Consider the following 19,012-nt stretch of genomic DNA (forward strand, 5'->3'; position numbering starts at 1 on the left):
TCTGCCTAATGTCTTCCAAGACTAAGTCAAGTAACTAGATAAACGAGCCTCCAAATATGTCACAGCTTTCCTATTCTATTTAGACCTATAACTGGCTAGAAACTACCTTAAGTCTCGCTACGTCTCCAGGTGTCCCTGGTCCAGCCGTAGTTAACGAAATAAAACTATTCAACCACTAGATCAAACACAGAACCTTTAGTTCTAGTTCTCACTAGTGGTGAGTCAGTCAGGGCCTTTGTAAATATATATATATATATTAGATTATTTTGTGCTATAAATAGAAAAGCTTAGAACATTTGATTCATCGGAGTTGAAAGGTGCGCAAAATGTATCAAATTCACTTTATTAAAGTTTAAAAAAAAAAAAAACACAACTTATCAAAACATCCGGATACGCCAAATGACCTAGATATTTTTAGTTTTTCCGCCATGCATGAAAATGTTCAATTTCTTTATATAACTCCGTATTAAAAGAGTACCTACTAGTAAGCTCCAAATTACTGCATTACAGACCATGCAGCTTAAGCAAAGTGTTGCCCTGACAAACTTAACAAAATTAGTAAAACTTAAAAAAAAACTTCATTGAATGCAGGGGGAGAGAAATCGTTGGAGTTTATACAATCATAATTAAGTAGCTTTAATACATAAAACACTAAACCATAACTTACTAATAGAAAAACACAACCTAATGAAATACTCAGAAAGACAAAAAGCTAGAGGCACATTTCTTATTCCATACGCTAGAACAAATTTGTACAAATGCTCCTTCTTGCCTAGTGCCATTAGAGAATGAAATGGGTTGCCTGAATCAGCCAGGAAAACCAAAGACTTAGCAGAGTTTAAGACTAAGACTGCTTTATTGATCCATATGGAAATTTGTTGTGTTTACAAGGACTCTTTTCTGATATAAAGACAACACAACACAGATAAGATAAGATATACATAGTTTATTCGTTGTTGTTTTTTTACAAACTACAACAGTAGCCTATCTTTACTAGATTGAGATTTTTTTCAAACTTTTCAAATCCTCCCCCCCCCCCTCTTTTCCAATCTTTTTTTTTTTATTGTTTCCTATTTGGGGGGCAGCTCAATTTTCGGCCCAATTCATTGCCCCCCTTCTGTCCTAATTTTCCAGCGAGAGGAACTCCCGTCATTGAGGCTGTATTTCTAGCCAATGATTCGTTCATTAGAGCAAATTTCCACTGTCTTGTCCGCTGAAGCACATTAATTTAACCTCGGCTGTCACTGGGGTCAACACAAGCCACGCCCAGATTCATTGAAGGCAGGGGGAGAGAAATCGAAAAGAAAAAAAAAAGAAAAGATTGTGTGAAAGTGAACACAGCAGACGAGAAGAAAAAAAAATACATTGGGTGTGTGTGTGTGTGCGTGTGTGAATGTCAGTGTTTGACAGTAAAGTGTTCGTGGGGATAAAACTGGTGAAGAGGTTGGTATTGTTTTCAGTTCTATCGGTACTGTAGACAAACAGCTGGGTTTAAATTCTTAGAAAATGTCGGAGGTATTTGCGGCGTCGTGGTTGAGTGGGAAAGCGCTTTACTTACCATCTTAAGGGTCCCGAGTTCGAGTTTCAATGAAGACTGGGATTTTGAGCTTAGACTTTTTCGGACGCCCTTAAGGAGACTTGAGTCCACCTAATGTTCTATGACAAGTTCAGGGAAGTTAAGGGTTGACTTTGCGCTGGCCACTTGTCACCCCCGCCCCCTCACCCCGTAAAGGTCTCATAGAAACAGATGAAATTTACATCACCTGCCCGTAAAAATCGCTAAGTCTGAAAGGGGTACTTTTACTTTTATCATGTGTATTGAAAGCTTGAAAGATTTGGGTATTTTCTTAACTGTGATTATAATATTGGTTGATTTTTTTTGTTTATATATATATATATATATATATATATATATATATAAGTGAAAAATCTGGCTACATTCATAGCTTATTAACACAGAAGAAACTAGATTGACTTATTTTCTTAAAAACTACATTCTCCTCTATGAATGCTATTACCCATAGCGCAGGTAGGTGGGTGATTAATAGACATCGAACTCCAGAGTTCTAGGGTTTGGATCTCGGAAGATGCTTTGAAGTCGAACCTAAATCCACCAATGTCAAAATGGGCAGAAAACATTTTTTGGGGGGTTGTGGAATTGAAGTTAAACTAAAAGAGCCTTAGAAAGCTGTGTTGACAACATGTCACTCTGCCTTGGATGTTTCACAATAGCCTTACTGTTTCACAACGATACTAGACTCATAGGCGCCCTAAAGATCCCGAAATGTAAAATTCCAGTCTTCACCAGGATTCGAACCTGGGACTCCTTCGTTAGGAAGCCAATCTCTTTATCATCGAGCCACCGAATTGTGAATAATTATGAATCCCGGACTTTCTGAGTTGCATTTAAAATGTAATTAAAGTAATAATAATAATAATAATAATAATAACAATAATAGTAATAATAGTTTAATAATAACAATAGTAATAATATTATAAGCGGCAGTTACAATGTCTTTAAAAAACTTTTTCCACTTTCATACATTTCTGAAATGTTAATTATAGAATTATTTTAATAAAATGATTTCGCTTCCATTTTTGGTTCTAATGGAGAAAGAGGGGTCTAAGACTTCCGGTATGAATGGCGTCTCCAGGCAACGTCTAATAAGGTCAGCGCGATGCCGACATAAAATATCGGATGTAGTTTGTTCTCATCACCGAATGTCTGAAGAGCAACAGGGTGTAAAGGGTTAATTCCCCACAATTTGTATCAATTTGTTCTGTCTATTTGAGAATCCTCTCGGTATGAAAAAAAATGGTTTTTAATAATAATCATGGATGAATGAAATGATTCAAATGATTTATGTTATTTAAAGTTAGCGTTCCTTTTTTTTTTCGCTAAAAAAAAGGTAAATATTCCGCCTCCTTCTTTCAAGCGTTTTCCATACTCTCCTCTTTCTAGCTAATCCTTATACCCCCCCCCTCCCTCCCAAGCCTCCACCACGCCGTGGTTTTTCTGAACAGTCTTTTTTTTCGATGCGGTGCGTTCATCAGGCATTTTCCAACTGTATAATTTTTGACCTCTCGCCAAAGCCACGCGCCAGCGCGAGAAATGGGGCGATATGGGTAATACTAATAGGAGCCCGGATATTAGCAGCCATTAGTGCAAAATTGCAGGGTGCCTCGCGCCTTAACGAGCACCAATTGTCGGCCGCAAGGCGGTCGCCTCTTTAATTACGCCCAATGGTGGAGGTGAGCAAAAATTCTGGTTCCCCCAAAGCTCTTCTTGAGCGACGTTCCGCCCGTTTTTTTTTTTCATTCGCATTTTTCTTCCTGACATTAGACAAGGGAGATGTGATGTGTGATAATATACATGATTAATATTTTTACAGCGGGTCAAGTCATTTGTAAAAAAAAAATTAATAAGAGCATTCATTACAATTTTTTTTAAAGTAAAAAAAATTGTAGAGCTTTTTTTTTTTTATTCCTTAAGGGGGTTGCACAGTGAGAAAATCTCGATTTTGGTCAAAAATATCGATTATTAACAAATGTTTACTTTTAATAAATTAAAATGTGTAGAATACTAATTTTCTATCAGAATAATATAAAAAACTAGGTTTTATATATCAATTTTGTATTTTAAAAGTAGATGTGTCAACAAAGTTTAGATATTTTTGTAATCTAAAATTGATATACTAATGTACGGACTCATTCTGTATAAATAGTATCGATACGAAGTTCTACTTCTTTAATTCACATTGTGAGCACGGTGTCTCATTCTATAAATTAATCGTACTATAAATTAACTTTTACAATACGGTACTAACTAGTTGTTTTTTTTCTTCATCTTCATATACACCCCCCCCCCTCCCCAAAAAGGCCATATTTACGCATGCGCACTGAAAACGCAACAATAGTTATTTAACTAATGTAAAAGAAATAATTGTGCAAAATTTCAGCTTGAGTCTAGATTTGGTACAGGCAAAATAACCTGTACAAACTTTTTTTAACACACAGACAGACTGACAGACAGAATGAGTTGATGTAAGCTTTGTAAAAATACATATACAGCTACTAATTTTAAAATATTGTCTCAATAGATGCCAATTTTATAGTTTCACAAGATGCTCAATCATAATTCTTGGCCACCGTCCGGTTCCACTTATCAATTATAATATGAAACACTACTTATTAATTGTTCAATATTCCACGTATATGCGTACTAAATGGATTTTTTATTTGCTCTTTGAAAAAAATAAACATGTTTTGTTTTTTTTTAAATTTAGGTTCTTAGTATAACAGAAAGTACTTAATTTATCTGTCCAATGGCTGTGTGAAGCGTCTAGTGTGGTAGCTTAACTTGTTGCCACCGCTGGCTAGCATTTGTGAAAGGGGAGCAACTTTGTAAGTCTCTCTTGCCAGTACATAGCCTCTCCACAGCAAGTCCTATGCAGTACCTCCTCGTGGTGGCAGATGGAAACTGAGGCTGCGAAGCCTCAGGCTAAACTGCAAGGGTCTCGGAGGAGGTTTGGCCCCAAGATGTGAGGCAGGCATGGCCCGTCGGCGTGCGGACACGCCCTGTTGCCCACAAACCAAACCCCTAGCTATAGGTCAATAGCCGCACTGCCTTGTGTGTGTGTCCCTGTAAGGTCTAAGGCTAAGGGAGTAAACCCTAACAGAAAATCCGGTCCTGGAGCCCCGTAGGCGGGGGGACAGTAGTAAGACTACTGCTCTCTGGCAAACTCCTGCAGCCACCTGTCCCCAAATTGTGATGGCTCGCCATCCCTTTGGACCCGGTCAGTATGGAAGAGAGGCGGGTGCTGACGTGTGGGCAGCCCAGCACTCGCAAATTTACCGCCCAGGCTTTCCCCCAGCAATGGAGAGGTCACTCCATCTCTGACAGTAATGTCTTTGAAAAAACACGGAGAGTGGTAGTTACCGGTGATAAGTTCCTAGCCGATTGGCGTAAGCTGGAACGCCAGGGACCACTCTTGACGGTAGGAGGGGCTTTTTAGCCTCACTGGATAGCTACTGCCTGCCTTAAGCCGAGCAGCCCTCGGACAATAAAGTGCTATCCCGCCACAGCTTGCCGCACCACTGGGTGCTTGGTACTAAGACAAAATCAAAAAGCAAGCTGCTCACCCGCACCTGCAAATAAAATGAAAAGAAAACCCTCAACATTAATGCGTTTAGCAAGCTGGAACATACGGACAATGTGTCCTGGCTTCAATACTGACCCTGAACTCGTCACCGACATGCGACAAACAGCTATCATCGACAGAGAACTCAGCAGACTAAACATTGATGTGGCCTGCCTGCAAGAAACCAGACTGGCAGACAGTGGATCGCTTACAGAAAGCAACTATACATTCTACTGGCAAGGAAAACCAGAACAAAGCCCTAGAATACATGGCGTCGGCTTTGCAATAAGAAACAGTCTCGTCCCCTGCATTGCAATGTTTCCCATTGGCAATGAAAGAGTAGCACACATGAAATTTGCATCACCGCAAGGCAAAGTTAATATAATCTGTGCTTACTCACCAACCCTTGCTGCACCAGAAGAGGACAAAGACAGATTCTTTCAAGCTCTAGAGGACGTAATTAAAAGTATTCCAAAGTCCGAGCACCTCTATATAAATGGAGACTTTAATGCCCGTGTTGGTGATGGAAATGATGCATGGCCAAAATGCTTGGGACCTCATGGTGTTGGCAAAATAAATGACAATGGCCAAAGGCTACTTGAGTTCTGTAGCTCTCATGAACTGTGTGTAACAAATACATTCTTCTCTGGCAAGGAACGCCATAAAGTCTCTTGGCAGCACCCACGCTCAAAAAGGTGGCACCAGCTTGACCTCTGCATCACCCGAAGGATGGATCTGAAAAGTGTCATCCACACCCGTTCATACCATAGTGCGGACTGCAACTCAGACCATTCACTAGTGCTAAGCAAAATCAAACTACTTCTCAAGAAGGCTTACACTTCCACTCAACCCAGAACTAGGCGAATTAACGTCAACCATGTAGGTGACCCAGAGAAGTGTGCACTCTTTGGCGAGCTCCTGAACAGTTCAATCCCCTCGTTAAGTGATGAAGAAGACATCTCGATCAGATGGGAGAAATTAAGAGACGTAATCTACAGTTCGGCAATCACCGCCTTTGGGCCTCAAAAACACAAAAATGTAGACTGGTTTGAGGCGAATCTAGCACATATGGAACCTTGCATCGAGAAAAAAACGATCTGCACACCTCGCTCACAAGACAAAGCCTAATCCAAAATCTCTGGAGGCCTTCAAAAGTGCTAATAAAGAGGCAAAACAAATGGCTAGAAAATGTGCTAACAACTTCTGGAGGGATACCTGCAACAGAATCCAAGACAGTCTCCACTCAGGAAATAGCAAAGCTCTATTTGATGTCATTAAAGCGGCCCTGGGTCCAGCAGTGTCTAAGCCTGCCCCCCTTCTATCCAAATCAGGAGAAAAAATTACAGATCAAACCAAGCAGCTAGAACGATGGACAGAACACTACCTCGAAGTCTATGCCACACAGAATACAGTAGACGATGTCGCCCTGGCTTCTCTACCAGATCTTCCAGTACTGGAATGCCTAGATGAGCTTCCGAGCCTTAGTGACCTCAAAAAAGCCATTAACTGCTTAAAAAATAGAAAATCTCCTGGGAGTGATGGTATCCCAGTGGAAGTAGTGAAAGTCAACGAATCACTCCTGCTCCCTGAACTCTATATTCTCCTCTGCCGCTGTTGGGAAACAGGTCATGTCCCACAGGACATGCGTGACGCAACTATAGTCACAATATACAAGAACAAAGGGGATCGGAGTGATTGCAACAACTATAGGGGTATCTCTCTCCTCAGTATAGTGGGCAAGATCTTTGCTAGAGTGGCACTATCCAGGCTGCAAGTGATAGCTTCTAGAGTCTACCCAGAGTCTCAGTGTGGATTCAGGAGTGGTAGGTCCACTATAGACATGATATCTTCTCTACGACTACTGCAGGAGAAATTCAGAGAGAGAGACAGACCCCTTTACATTGTTTTTGTCGATCTGACTAAAGCTTTTGACATGGTCAGCAGAAGTGGCCTTTTCAAACTCCTGAGGAAAATAGGTTGCCCTCCCAAACTACTGAAGTTAATTGAATGTTTTCACGAGGAAACTAAATGTACTGTCAAATTCAATGGAGCCCAATCAGCACCTTTTGAGGTTTGCAGTGGTGTCAAGCAGGGATGTGTGCTCGCACCTACTCTGTTTGGCATATTCTTCTCCTGTCTACTGCATTATGCGTACAGCGACATAAACGAAGGTGTGTTTCTCCATACAAGATCCTCTGGAAAACTATTTAATGTATCAAGGCTGCGGGCAAAAACCAAGGTTAGGAAGCTACTCGTCAGGGAACTCCTGTATGCTGATGATGCAGCTATTGTGGCTGATTCTGATATTCAGCTACAGTCCATGGTTGACAAACTATCTGCTGCTTGCCAGAAGTTCGGCTTAAACATCAGTCAAAGCAAGACTAAGATACTTGTCCAAAACACAAACACTGCACCTCAAGTAAGCATTAATGGCCAACCACTAGAAATTGTTGATCACTTTTGTTACCTTGGCTCCATCATATCCAACAACACTCTACTGGATAAAGACATAAACAACAGGATAGCCAAGGCAATGGCCACCATGTCACGGTTGCAGAAAAGAGTCTGGGACAACATATTGCTGACTAGCAGTACTAAAGCCCTAGTCTACCGGACCTGTGTGTTGAGCACCTTGCTGTACGGAAGTGAAACATGGTCAACCTACTCATGGCAGGAAAAAAAGCTGAATGTCTTCCACCTCCGATGCCTAAGGCGGATCTTTAAAATAAGGTGGCAAGATAAGATAACAAATGAGGAAGTGCTACATAGAGCAGGATGCCAGGACATCCGCTCTGTTATCAGCAGCAGACGCCTTGGCTGGCTTGGCCACGTTCGTAGAATGCCAGTAGGTCGACTTCCACAGGACATCCTGTATGGCGATCTAATTGAAGGCAGGAGAGCCGCTGGTCGCCCACTTTTACGTTATACGGATGTATGCAAACGCGACATGAAGCTCTTCAAAATCGACACTGGCAACTGGGAAGAGGTGGCACTGGACAGATCCACATGGAGAGAGAGCATAAAGGAAGGGTCACAGATTGCAGATGTCATACACAACAGAAGCAGAAAGAAGGGTGAAAATGCAATGGCGCCTGGTGATTTTATATGCCCAACCTGTGATCGCAGCTGTGTATCAAGGATTGGCCTCTTTAGTCACACAAGAAGTTGCAAAGGGAAAAGATCGTCTCACGAGACGTAAAATGCCACAGACTTAATTTAATAATACAATTTAAAAAAAAAAAGTTGATTTTAAAAATTAATTCGCTTTCAGGAAAAAAAAAAAGAAAAGCCGTTGCATCAGAAAGATCTAAAATATCATGATGTCGGATTTTCAATACCTTTTCTAGTTTACGAGGTCTAAACGGGACGGAAGGACAGACAGACAGCACAAAACTAATAGCGGCTTATTCCCCTTTTTGTGGCCGCTAAAAAATACGTCCCACTAGCTACTCTTATCACTCTTTTCTTTTCGTATTTGTCTCTCCAGTGAAGCGTGACAGCACGTCTCCAAACAGATGTCACGTGACTGATGAGTCAGACGACGCCACACCGAAGGTTAAACAAAGGAGGTCAAGGACGAACTTCAGTCTAGAGCAACTCAACGAGCTGGAGCGGCTCTTTGACGAGACTCACTATCCAGATGCATTTATGAGAGAGGAGCTAAGCCAGCGACTGGGACTGTCCGAGGCTCGTGTCCAGGTAGGAAGGTCTTTTAAGTAGATCCATTTTCCTTCTCCTCTCCTTTGTTTTTGGAGGGAACTGTGTGTGTATGGACGGATGTAATACATCTAGCCTACAATGAGCTAAGCTGCTATTTTTAGATAATTGGAAATTTCCTTTACTTTATTTTTAAAACGTTACGCGAGTAGTTTCAACAGGGAGTAAAGTCGGATGACATAAGAGACAGGTATAGAGACTAGATGGGGATAAATAAGAGACAGGTAAAGAGACTAGATGGGAATAAATAAGAGACAGGTATAGAGTCTAGATGGGGATAAATAAGAGACAGGTAAAGAGACTAGATGGGAATAAATAAGAGACAGGTATAGAGACTAGATGGGGATATATAAGAGACACGTATAGAGACTAGATGATGATAAATAAAAGACCGATATAGAGACTAGATGGGGATAAATAAGAGACAGGTATAGAGACTAGATGGGGATAAATAAGAGACAGGTATAGAGACTAGATGATGATAAATAAAAGACCGATATAGAGACTAGATGGGGATATATAAGAAACAGGTATAGAGACTAGATGGGGATATATAAGAGACAGGTATAGAGACTAGATGGGGATATATAAGAGACAGGTATAGAGACTAGATGGGGATAAATAAGAGACAGGTATAGAGTCTAGATGGGGATATATAAGAGACAGGTATAGAGACTAGATGGGGATAAATAAGAGACAGGTATAGAGTCTAGATGGGGATATATAAGAAACAGGTATAGAGACTAGATGGGGATATATAAGAGACAGGTATAGAGACTAGATGGGGATATATAAGAGACAGGTATAGAGACTAGATGGGGATATATAAGAGACACGTATAGAGTCTAGATGGGGATATATAAGAGACACGTATAGAGTCTAGATGGGGATAAATAAGAGACAGGTAAAGAGACTAGATGGGAATAAATAAGAGACAGGTATAGAGACTAGATGGGGATATATAAGAGACACGTATAGAGACTAGATGATGATAAATAAAAGACCGATATAGAGACTAGATGGGGATAAATAAGAGACAGGTATAGAGACTAGATGGGGATAAATAAGAGACAGGTATAGAGACTAGATGATGATAAATAAAAGACCGATATAGAGACTAGATGGGGATATATAAGAAACAGGTATAGAGACTAGATGGGGATATATAAGAGACAGGTATAGAGACTAGATGGGGATATATAAGAGACAGGTATAGAGACTAGATGGGGATAATTAAGAGACAGGTATAGAGACTAGATGATGATAAATAAAAGACCGATATAGAGACTAGATGGGGATAAATAAAAGACCGATATAGAGACTAGATGGGGATATATAAGAGACAGGTATAGAGACTAGATGGGGATATATAAGAGACAGGTATAGAGACTAGATGGGGATATATAAGAAACAGGTATAGAGACTAGATGGGGATATATAAGAAACAGGTATAGAGACTAGATGGGGATATATAAGAAACAGGTATAGAGACTAGATGGGGATATATAAGAAACAGGTATAGAGACTAGATGGGGATATATAAGAAACAGGTATAGAGACTAGATGGGGATAGCGTAGACATTTCACAGAGTTGAGAGATAATGCCATTACATTTGTATTTCATTTATTTCAAAACTGATATTGAAATTCTGTAAATATTTATAATTAACAATTTAATTTATTTTGTTGTCAAGAAGGATTACATGTTTTTATTCTAGTTTGTGCCAAATTATACATGCGCCTATTATAACTATAGCCTTGTTCAAATCAATTCATCTGGACTAGGTTGTAAAACCTTTATATCTAACATAACTTTTTTTTTAAAGAATCTAAATTTCTGTGGAATCTAATGTCTTGGCCAATGAAATAATATAAAATAATCGTAGAGTCTCTGTCTAATACAATTTTTATAGGATGTGGACACACTAGTTACAGAATATCATTTGTTTATACTGCTCATGGTAATTAACTTTATGCAAATTACTTTTACTTTAAGCACTCGCTAAATGTAATTATGCGCTATGCTATTTTGACCTAATGTGCACAGTGAGAGTAGGTAATGTTTATTTAGGAAATGATTTTAAGCCGTAAAAGGTTTTGTTGATTCAACAATATTTTAACCCAACCCCATTCCAAAAAAAAAAAAACCCCTAAAAAACAATACATTTGATGCCCCCAAAAATATTTCAATACTTATTCTACTTGCTACTTGCTTATAACTATAGCTTCTTTTCTTTCGCTATTAGCTTTGTGCTGAGCAGACGATGCTCGTGGGGCAACTTATCGTCTTTGGCGTTATAGATCTAATCACATAATACCATTAGTTCACCCAGTTCTTTGATGAATCGCCTCATTAGTGATGTCCGATTATGACGATAATAATATTAACACCAAATCATCTTTCAGGAGGAGTAATTTGATAAAAGATAATTCCATTACCGAAACACAAGAGTACACGCCCCTTGTCGACTGCTATTAATAGTTGCATGATTCTTTTGGTAAGATTATCATGGCAATAAACAAGCAACACCAATATTTCTATTAGTGAAAATATAATTTTTGTTAACGGGGGAAGGGGGGGGGGGGAGGCGTCATACAAAGAGTTTTAAAAAATCCTGAAACTCTGGCATAGTGTAAGGAGCTGACAACAAGGGTAGGGGGGGGGGAGGGAGTTTATAGTAGAAGATTCTCAAAAATTGTTTTGGTATAAGGGCAGAGTTAAAAGTTGACAATACTAAGATAAGAATAAACATTATATGGATAATGCTCCTAGCTTACGTGGTAGCCTGTACGAGTTATTTGAGATATTTAAAGTCCTCACCGTGTCCGATTTCAAAGGCAGGTAGACTTTAAGTAGCTTTCTTGCTGCAGACAGTACCATGCTGGGAACTGGAACATGACCATGCTGGGAACTGGAACACAATCATGCAGGGAACTGGAACACAACCATGCTTCGGCTGGCTTGGCCACGTTCGTAGAATGCCAGTAGGTCGACTTCCACAAGACATTCTGTAGGAGAGCCGCTGGTCGCCCACTTTTACGGTATACGGATGTATGCAAACGCAACATGAAGCTCTTCAAAATCGACACTGGCAGCTTGTAAAAAGTGACATTGGGTAGATCCACATGGAGAGAGAGCATAAAGGAAGGGTCACGAATTGCAGATGTCATACACAACAGAAGCAGAAAGAAAGGTGAAAATGCAACGGCGCCTGGTGATTACATATGTTCAACCTGCGACCGCAGCTGTGTATCAAGGATTGGCCTCTTTAGTCACACAAGAAGTTGCAAAGGGAAAAGATCGCCTCTCGAGACGTAAAATGCCACAGAACAGAAGCTTGTTAGAAACATTAGCTTGTTGGAATCATTAGCTTGTTGGGAACATTAGTTTGTTGGGAACATAAGTTTGTTTGGAACATTAGTTTCTAGGGAACATTAGTTTATTGGGAACATTAGTTTGTTTGGACTATTTGTTTGTTGGAAACATTAGTTTGTTGGGAACATTAGTTTGTTGGGAACATTAGCTTCTTGGGAACATTACTTTGTTGGGAACAATTACTTTCTTGGAAACATTAGTCTGTTGGGAACATTAGTTTGTTGGGAACGTTAGTTTCTTGGGAACACTACCTAGATGGGATCATTACACCGTATTACTGCTGCTTTTCTGTACTTAAGTTTCGATATTTTGTATGAAACAAGAACGTTATCACGTCTGTCTCCAATGGTTCTCACACTTTAGTTTAGGACCGCTTCTACGGCTTTATGCCAATTCGAATGGCTCCCATTCTTTATCTCAGTGTTTCACATACTTTTTCCTTAACGGAACACTTCACACATTCTGATTTTTTTAGAGGAACGCGTGGCTTATTTTCGAGAAAAATTAATTGACTTGGTGGCCTACTAGTTAATTATTCCAGTACTTCATTAAACACCTATTCAGGTTTCCGCCTAACAAAGTTTCCAAAATAGAAAAAAAAAACTGCATTATCTGCTTTATTTTGTAAAATCAAAATTGCTGTAACGGTTGCAGAGTTCATGGAATATGAAAATTGAAGATTACACACACGCACATACACACACACACACACAGACGTGCAACAACTCCCACTCACACACAGACACACACACACGTGCATACATATTTGCTCTTCACAGTTCCCATCTACTATATCTCCAATATTTAATTCCCTTTGCCCGTGGGGACAGGAAGTGACGACAGAGCAATCGAATTATGGGAGGGGAAGTCTCCGGAGGTTTTTTTTTTCTCTCTCTCTATTCCTTTATCTTCTCTGTCCTTTCTCGCGGTAACTGACGTGACCAAGCACTCGACAGCAGCCATATTTAGTTCTCGGAGATTTAAGTGAATTTCGGTAATGGAAGAATTGGAAATTAACGCGAAATAATTGTCCACAGGGAATGGTTCTGGGAAAGTCCCGGAGTCCCCCCTTGCGCCTGTCCTCGTGCGACCCGCTCGAGTATTATGGCGTCTATCTCGTGCGCTATGATTATTTCATTAAAGGACGAGAACTCGATATCTCGGAAGTCGTTGCTGGGTACGTGGGTCAGTGCAGAATGGAAATGTAACTCTAACAGTTCCAGAAATAGTGAAACAGCTCTCATCAAAAATGCGACGTTCAGAACCCTTCGGAAATATGGGGTAGGAGGGGGGGGGGAATTAAGGCTCATGGTGAGGGGTGAAGCATGGTGAATGTTCATGATGAGGTTTGCAGTATGGTGAATGTTCATGATGAGGGTTGCAGTATGGTGAATGTTCATGATGAGGGTTGAAGTATAGTGAATGTTCATGAAGAGGGTTGCAGTATGGTGAATGTTCATGATGAGGGTTGCAGTATGGTGAATGTTCATGATGAGGGTTTCAGTATGGTGAATGTTCATGATGAGGGTTGCAGTATGGTGAATGTTCATGATGAGGGTTTCAGTATGGTGAATGTTCATGATGAGGGTTGCAGTATGGTGAATGTTCATGATGAGGGTTTCAGTATGGTGAATGTTCATGATGAGGGTTGAAGTATAGTGAATGTTCATAGGTGAATGAAATATGGGGAAGCATGGTGAATGTTCATTGTTTGTAAAACATGGTGAATGTTTATGAGGGGTGAAATATGGTAAATGTTCATGGAGGGGGGTGAAGCATGGTGAATGTTCATGGGGTGATGCATGGTGAATGTTAATGGGGGGTGAATCATTGTGAATGTTCATGGGGGGAGGTGAAGCATGGTGAATGTTCATGTGGTGATGCATGGTGAATGTTCATGGGGGTGAAACATGGTAAATGTTCATAGGTGGTGAACTATGATGAATGTTCACGTGGACGGGTATCAAGCTTACTGAAAGTTCATGAGGGGTGAAGCATGTTAAAAGTTCCTAGGCTACATTTGTTGGGTCAAAAAAAAAAAAGCTATGGTTGTCTTTAAAACAAAGATATGAACTATAAAGAATTTAAACACAAATATTATATTTCTTACTACATGTATATTGTATATAAATCTTGTATTCGAGAGCGAAGATTAAGCAGCGGCACAATATTTCACCGCTGTTTGCTATTGGCCGTTTCTTTAATCAATTTGTAAATTAGTGTATCTACAGTCGTAAATTAGTGCATCTACAGTCGTAAATTAGTGCATCTACAGTCGTAAATTAGTGTATCTACAGTCGTAAATTAGTGTATCTACAGTCGTAAATTAGTGTATCTACAGTCGTAAATTAGTGTATCTACAGTCGTAAATTAGTTCATCTATAGTCATAAATTAGTGTATCTACAGTCGTAAATTAGTGTATCTACAGTCGTAAATTAGTTCATCTACAGTCGTAAATTAGTGTATCTACAGTCGTAAATTAGTTCATCTACAGTCGTAAATTAGTGTATCTACAGTCGTAAATTAGTGTATCTACAGTCGTAAATTAGTTCATCTACAGTCGTAAATTAGTGTATCTACAGTCGTAAATTAGTGTATCTACAGTCGTAAATTAGTGTATCTACAGTCGTAAATTAGTTCATCTATAGTCATAAATTAGTGCATCTACAGTCGTAAATTAGTGTATCTACAGTCGTAAATTAGTTCATCTATAGTCATAAATTAGTGTATCTACAGTCGTAAATTAGTGTATCTACAGTCGTAAATTAGTGCATCTACAGTCGTAAATTAGTTCATCTACAGTCGTAAATTAGTTCATCTACAGTCGTAAATTAGTTCATCTACAGTCGTAAATTAGTGTATCTATAGTCGTAAATTAGTTCATCTACAGTCGTAAATTAGTTCATCTACAGTCGTAAATTAGTGTATCTATAGTCGTAAATTAGTGTATCTACAGTCGTAAATTAGTGTATCTACAGTCGTAAATTAGTGTATCTACAGTCGTAAATTAGTTCATCTACAGTCGTAAATTAGTGTATCTACAGTCGTAAATTAGTGTATCTACAGTCGTAAATTAGTTCATCTACAGTCGTAAATTAGTGTATCTACAGTCGTAAATTAGTGTATCTACAGTCGTAAATTAGTTCATCTACAGTCGTAAATTAGTTCATCTACAGTCGTAAATTAGTTCATCTACAGTCGTAAATTAGTGCATCTATAGTCGTAAATTAGTTCATCTACAGTCGTAAATTAGTGTATCTACAGTCGTAAATTAGTGCATCTATAGTCGTAAATTAGTTCATCTACAGTCGTAAATTAGTGTATCTACAGTCGTAAATTAGTTCATCTACAGTCGTAAATTAGTGTATCTATAGTCGTAAATTAGTTCATCTACAGTCGTAAATTAGTTCATCTACAGTCGTAAATTAGTTCATCTACAGTCGTAAATTAGTTCATCTACAGTCGTAAATTAGTTCATCTACAGTCGTAAATTAGTTCATCTACAGTCGTAAATTAGTGTATCTATAGTCGTAAATTAGTTCATCCACAGTCGTAAATTAGTTCATCTACAGTCGTAAATTAGTTCATCTACAGTCGTAAATTAGTGTATCTATAGTCGTAAATTAGTTCATCTACAGTCGTAAATTAGTGTATCTACAGTCGTAAATTAGTGTATCTATAGTCGTAAATTAGTTCATCTACAGTCGTAAATTAGTGCATCTACAGTCGTAAATTAGTTCATCTACAGTCGTAAATTAGTTCATCTACAGTCGTAAATTAGTGTATCTATAGTCGTAAATTAGTTCATCTACAGTCGTAAATTAGTGTATCTACAGTCGTAAATTAGTTCATCTACAGTCGTAAATTAGTTCATCTACAGTCGTAAATTAGTGTATCTATAGTCGTAAATTAGTTCATCTACAGTCGTAAATTAGTTCATCTACAGTCGTAAATTAGTGCATCTACAGTCGTAAATTAGTGTATCTACAGTCGTAAATTAGTGTATCTATAGTCGTAAATTAGTGTATCTATAGTCGTAAATTAGTGTATCTACAGTCGTAAATTAGTGTATCTACAGTCGTAAATTAGTGTATCTATAGTCGTAAATTAGTGTATCTATAGTCGTAAATTAGTGTATCTACAGTCGTAAATTAGTTCATCTACAGTCGTAAATTAGTGTATCTATAGTCGTAAATTAGTGCATCTACAGTCGTAAATTAGTTCATCTACAGTCGTAAATTAGTGTATCTACAGTCGTAAATTAGTGCATCTACAGTCGTAAATTAGTGCATCTACAGTCGTAAATTAGTTCATCTACAGTCGTAAATTAGTTCATCTACAGTCGTAAATTAGTTCATCTACAGTCGTAAATTAGTGCATCTACAGTCGTAAATTAGTGTATCTACAGTCGTAAATTAGTTCATCTATAGTCATAAATTAGTGTATCTACAGTCGTAAATTAGTGTATCTACAGTCGTAAATTAGTGCATCTACAGTCGTAAATTAGTTCATCTACAGTCGTAAATTAGTTCATCTACAGTCGTAAATTAGTTCATCTACAGTCGTAAATTAGTGTATCTATAGTCGTAAATTAGTTCATCTACAGTCGTAAATTAGTTCATCTACAGTCGTAAATTAGTGTATCTATAGTCGTAAATTAGTGTATCTACAGTCGTAAATTAGTGTATCTACAGTCGTAAATTAGTGTATCTACAGTCGTAAATTAGTTCATCTACAGTCGTAAATTAGTGTATCTACAGTCGTAAATTAGTGTATCTACAGTCGTAAATTAGTTCATCTACAGTCGTAAATTAGTGTATCTACAGTCGTAAATTAGTGTATCTACAGTCGTAAATTAGTTCATCTACAGTCGTAAATTAGTTCATCTACAGTCGTAAATTAGTTCATCTACAGTCGTAAATTAGTGCATCTATAGTCGTAAATTAGTTCATCTACAGTCGTAAATTAGTGTATCTACAGTCGTAAATTAGTGCATCTATAGTCGTAAATTAGTTCATCTACAGTCGTAAATTAGTGTATCTACAGTCGTAAATTAGTTCATCTACAGTCGTAAATTAGTGTATCTATAGTCGTAAATTAGTTCATCTACAGTCGTAAATTAGTTCATCTACAGTCGTAAATTAGTTCATCTACAGTCGTAAATTAGTTCATCTACAGTCGTAAATTAGTTCATCTACAGTCGTAAATTAGTTCATCTACAGTCGTAAATCAGTGTATCTATAGTCGTAAATTAGTTCATCTACAGTCGTAAATTAGTTCATCTACAGTCGTAAATTAGTTCATCTACAGTCGTAAATTAGTGTATCTATAGTCGTAAATTAGTTCATCTACAGTCGTAAATTAGTGTATCTACAGTCGTAAATTAGTGCATCTACAGTCGTAAATTAGTGTATCTACAGTCGTAAATTAGTTCATCTACAGTCGTAAATTAGTTCATCTACAGTCGTAAATTAGTGTATCTATAGTCGTAAATTAGTTCATCTACAGTCGTAAATTAGTGCATCTACAGTCGTAAATTAGTTCATCTACAGTCGTAAATTAGTTCATCTACAGTCGTAAATTAGTGTATCTATAGTCGTAAATTAGTTCATCTACAGTCGTAAATTAGTGTATCTACAGTCGTAAATTAGTTCATCTACAGTCGTAAATTAGTTCATCTACAGTCGTAAATTAGTGTATCTATAGTCGTAAATTAGTTCATCTACAGTCGTAAATTAGTTCATCTACAGTCGTAAATTAGTGCATCTACAGTCGTAAATTAGTGTATCTACAGTCGTAAATTAGTGTATCTATAGTCGTAAATTAGTGTATCTATAGTCGTAAATTAGTGTATCTACAGTCGTAAATTAGTGTATCTACAGTCGTAAATTAGTGTATCTATAGTCGTAAATTAGTGTATCTATAGTCGTAAATTAGTGTATCTACAGTCGTAAATTAGTGCATCTATAGTCGTAAATTAGTGTATCTACAGTCGTAAATTAGTTCATCTACAGTCGTAAATTAGTGCATCTACAGTCGTAAATTAGTGCATCTACAGTCGTAAATTAGTTCATCTATAGTCGTAAATTAGTGTATCTACAGTCGTAAATTAGTGTATCTACAGTCGTAAATTAGTGCATCTATAGTCGTAAATTAGTGTATCTACAGTCGTAAATTAGTTCATCTATAGTCGTAAATTAGTGTATCTACAGTCGTAAATTAGTTCATCTACAGTCGTAAATTAGTGCATCTACAGTCGTAAATTAGTGCATCTACAGTCGTAAATTAGTTCATCTACAGTCGTAAATTAGTTCATCTACAGTCGTAAATTAGTTCATCTACAGTCGTAAATTAGTGCATCTACAGTCGTAAATTAGTGTATCTACAGTCGTAAATTAGTTCATCTACAGTCGTAAATTAGTGTATCTACAGTCGTAAATTAGTTCATCTACAGTCGTAAATTAGTGTATCTATAGTCGTAAATTAGTGCATCTACAGTCGTAAATTAGTTCATCTACAGTCGTAAATTAGTGTATCTACAGTCGTAAATTAGTTCATCTACAGTCGTAAATTAGTGTATCTATAGTCGTAAATTAGTGTATCTATAGTCGTAAATTAGTTCATCTACAGTCGTAAATTAGTTCATCTACAGTCGTAAATTAGTTCATCTACAGTCGTAAATTAGTTCATCTACAGTCGTAAATTAGTGTATCTACAGTCGTAAATTAGTTCATCTACAGTCGTAAATTAGTTCATCTACAATCGTAAATTAGTTCA

The 19,012-nt window shown here is 38.0% G+C and overlaps 1 protein-coding gene across 1 annotated transcript in view; it reads left to right on the forward strand.

Annotated features, from left to right (window-relative positions):
* Positions 1–8,656: 8,656 nt before the first annotated feature.
* Positions 8,657–19,012, forward strand: part of LOC106063388 (short stature homeobox protein 2-like) — a 51,689-nt gene continuing 41,333 nt past the window's right edge. The window contains exon 1 of the mRNA XM_056011804.1: positions 8,657–8,840. Within this exon, the coding sequence (XP_055867779.1) occupies positions 8,790–8,840 (51 nt within the window). The 5' untranslated portion in view covers positions 8,657–8,789. The remainder of the gene's footprint in view (positions 8,841–19,012) is intronic.

This window comes from Biomphalaria glabrata, chromosome 15, assembly GCF_947242115.1.
Source record: "Biomphalaria glabrata chromosome 15, xgBioGlab47.1, whole genome shotgun sequence".
NCBI classification, from domain to species: domain Eukaryota; kingdom Metazoa; phylum Mollusca; class Gastropoda; family Planorbidae; genus Biomphalaria; species Biomphalaria glabrata.